Source organism: Protomyctophum parallelum (assembly GCF_964188405.1).
Source record: "Protomyctophum parallelum genome assembly, chromosome: 1".
NCBI lineage: Eukaryota > Metazoa > Chordata > Actinopteri > Myctophiformes > Myctophidae > Protomyctophum > Protomyctophum parallelum.
Genome location: NC_139697.1, coordinates 101,209,266 through 101,213,159, shown reverse-complemented (window position 1 = coordinate 101,213,159; position 3,894 = coordinate 101,209,266). Strand labels below are relative to the sequence as shown.

The window sequence follows — 3,894 nt, the reverse complement described above, 5'->3', positions numbered from 1 at the left end:
CGTCATCACGTAAACAATGTGTTGTTATTATAAATGACTCTGTGTTGTTACTCTGCTCCAACAGAGGAGCGTCATCACGTTAACGATGTGTTGTTATTATAAATGACTCTGTGTTGTTATTCTGCTCCAACAGAGGAGCGTCATCACGTTAACGATGTGTTGTTATTATAAATGACTCTGTGTTGTTATTCTGCTCCAAAGAGGAGGATCATCACGTAAACGATGTGTTGTTATTATAAATGACTCTGTGTTGTTACTCTGCTCCAACAGAGGGAGCGTCATCACGTAAACGATGTGTTGTTATTATAAATGACTGTGTTGTTACTCTGCTCCAACAGAGGAGCGTCATCACGTAAACAATGTGTTGTTATTATAAATGACTCTGTGTTGTTACTCTGCTCCAACAGAGGAGCGTCATCACGTAAACGATGTGTTGTTATTATAAATGACTCTGTGTTGTTATTCTGCTCCAACAGAGGAGCGTCATCACGTAAACGATGTGTTGTTATTATAAAGACTGCTGTTGTTATTCTGCTCCAACAGAGGAGCGTCATCACGTAAACGAGTGTTGTTATTATAAATGACTCTGTGTTGTTACTCTGCTCCAACAGAGGAGCGTCATCACGTAAACGATGTGTTGTTATTATAAATGACTCTGTGTTGTTATTCTGCTCCAACAGAGGAGCGTCATCACGTTAACGATGTGTTGTTATTATAAATGACTGTGTTGTTACTCTGCTCCAACAGAGGAGCGTCATCACGTTAACGATGTGTTGTTATTATAATGACTGTGTTGTTACTTCTGCTCCAACAGAGGAGCGTCATCACGTATAACGATGTGTTGTTATTATAAATGACTCTGTGTTGTTACTCTGCTCCAACAGAGGAGCGTCATCACGTAAACGATGTGTTGTTATTATAAATGACTCTGTGTTGTTACTCTGCTCCAACAGAGAGCGTCATCACGTAAACGATGTGTTATTATAAAAGACTCTGTGTTGTTACTCTGCTCCAACAGAGGAGCGTCAAGGCGGACGCGCTGCAGAGCTTCGTCCGTGTGGAGTTTAACGACGCGTGCTGGGAGACTCCCCCAGGAGACAGCCAGAGGTGCTGCCCACGCTGTCGCCCCCTGGTGGTGGTGGAGGTGGAGGGCAGCCTCCGCTGTCGCCCGCTCATGGCAGCGTTGGAGGGCAGCCTCCGCTTTCACCCCCTGGCGGCGGTGTTGGAGGGCAGCCTGCTGCTGCCCCCTGTGGTGGAGGTGCTGGAGGGCAGCCTCCGCTGCCCCCTGGTGGCGGCGCCGTTGGAGGGCTGCAGCCTGCGCTGCCCCCTGGTGGAGGCGTTGGAGGGCTGCAGCCTCCGCTGCCCCCTGGTGGTGGTGGCGTTGGACGGCAGCCTGCGCTGCCCCCTGGTGGCGGCGTTGGAGGGCTGCAGCCTCCGCTGCCCCTGGTGGTGGCGTTGGAGGGCTGCAGCCTCCGCTGCAGGTGGAGTACGACTTCAGCTGCACGTTGAGCCTCTCTGTCGACGCCCAGAGCGTCGACCTCCTGGCGCACAGACCTCTCGTTGGTAAGAGACTTTTAACACGCCTATAGCTGTTCACAGACCTCTCGTTGGTAAGAGACTTTTTTAACACGCCTATAGCTTTGTAGACTGTGCATCACATTCACCCGTTCACACACACATTCACCCGTTCACACACACACATTCACCCGTTCACACACACATTCACCCGTTCACACACACATCACACCGTTCACCACACACATTCACCCCGTTCACACACACACATTCACCCGTTCACACACATTCACCCGATCACACACATTCACACCGTTCACACACACATTCACCCGTTCACACACACATTCACCCATTCACACACACATTCACACACACATTCACCCGTTCACACACACATTCACCCGTTCACACACACATTCACCCGTTCACACACACATTCACCCGTTCACACACACATTCACCCGTTCACACACACATTCACCCGTTCACACACACACATTCACCCGTTCACACACACATTCACCCGTTCACACACATTCACCCGTTCACACACATTCACCCGTTCACACACATTCACCCGTTCACACACACATTCACCCGTTCACACACACATTCACCCGTTCACACACACATTCACCCGTTCACACACACATTCACCCGTTCACACACACATTCACCCGTTCACACACACATTCACCCGTTCACACACACACATTCACCCATTCACACACACATTCACCCGTTCACACACATTCACCCGTTCACACACATTCACCCGTTCACACACATTCACCCGTTCACACACATTCACCCGTTCACACACACATTCACCCGTTCACACACACATTCACCCATTCACACACACATTCACACACACATTCACCCGTTCACACACACATTCACCCGTTCACACACACATTCACCCGTTCACACACACATTCACCCGTTCACACACACATTCACCCGTTCACACACACATTCACCCGTTCACACACACACATTCACCCGTTCACCACACATTCACCCGTTCACACACATTCACCCGTTCACACACATTCACCGTACACATTCACCCGTTCACACACACATTCACCCGTTCACACACACATTCACCCATTCACACACACATTCACACACACATTCACCCGTTCACACACACATGCACCCGTTCACACACACATTCACCCGTTCACACACACACATTCACCCGTTCACACACATTCACCCGTTCACACACATTCACCCGTACACATTCACCCGTTCACACACACATTCACCCGTTCACACACATTCACCCATTCACACACACATTCACACACACATTCACCCGTTCACACACACATTCACCCGTTCACACACACATTCACCCGTTCACACACACATTCACCCGTTCACACACACATTCACCCGTTCACACACACATTCACCCGTTCACACACACACATTCACCCGTTCACACACATTCACCCGTTCACACACATTCACCCGTTCACACACACATTCACCCGTTCACACACATTCACCCGTTCACACACATTCACCCGTTCACACACACATTCACCCGTTCACACACACACATTCACCCGTTCACACACATTCACCCGTTCACACACACATTCACCCGTTCACACACACATTCACCTGTTCACACACACACATTCACCCGTTCACACACATTCACCCGTTCACACACATTCACCCGTTCACACACACATTCACCCGTTCACACACATTCACCCGTTCACACACACATTCACCCGTTCACACACATTCACCCGTTCACACACATTCACCCGTTCACACACACATTCACCCGTTCACACACATTCACCCATTCACACACACATTCATTCATACACCGATGGTGGAAGAAACCATGCAAGGCACCGACCATCACAACAGGAGCACAGAACCCTGAACTAGGGGTTCAGAGTCTTGCTCTGATGGACACTTGGACACTAAAGGGCCTTGCAAACGGGGAGCCATAACATGCGCCTATAGTTCATTTTCAGCCACAGGGTAGAATGTGGAATGCCCTGACACCTGTGTGCATGTGCGTGTGTGTGTGTGTGTGTGTGTGTGTGTGTGTGTGTGTGTGTGTGTGTGTGTGTGTGTGGAAAATTTGGTAAACAACAACAAAAGTTACGTATAAGTATTTAAGTATAAGTAAGTAAAGTATGTATAAGAATTTAAAGGTAAAAACTGAACTTTGAGCTCGTAAGTAACCTATAGGCATTTGACATGACTTTACACATGGTAAATCATATAGATTCACATTTATGTAGTCTCTTAAATTAGTAAATATAAATTTAAATGCAAACTCAAAAGAAATTAAGGCTCTACTGAAAGTTCCAAACTGAACTTAGCCCATTAAGG

At 48.3% G+C, this 3,894-nt stretch overlaps 1 protein-coding gene across 1 annotated transcript in view; it reads left to right on the top strand.

Moving 5' to 3' along the window:
* Window positions 1–973: 973 nt before the first annotated feature.
* LOC310856187 (cilia- and flagella-associated protein 70-like) overlaps window positions 974–3,894 on the top strand; it is a gene marked incomplete at both ends in the record, with an annotated part of 36,268 nt that continues 33,347 nt past the window's right edge. The window contains 2 exons of the mRNA XM_083761437.1: window positions 974–1,408; window positions 1,470–1,563. Of these exons, the coding sequence (XP_083617563.1) occupies window positions 974–1,408; window positions 1,470–1,563 (529 nt within the window). The remainder of the gene's footprint in view (window positions 1,409–1,469; window positions 1,564–3,894) is intronic.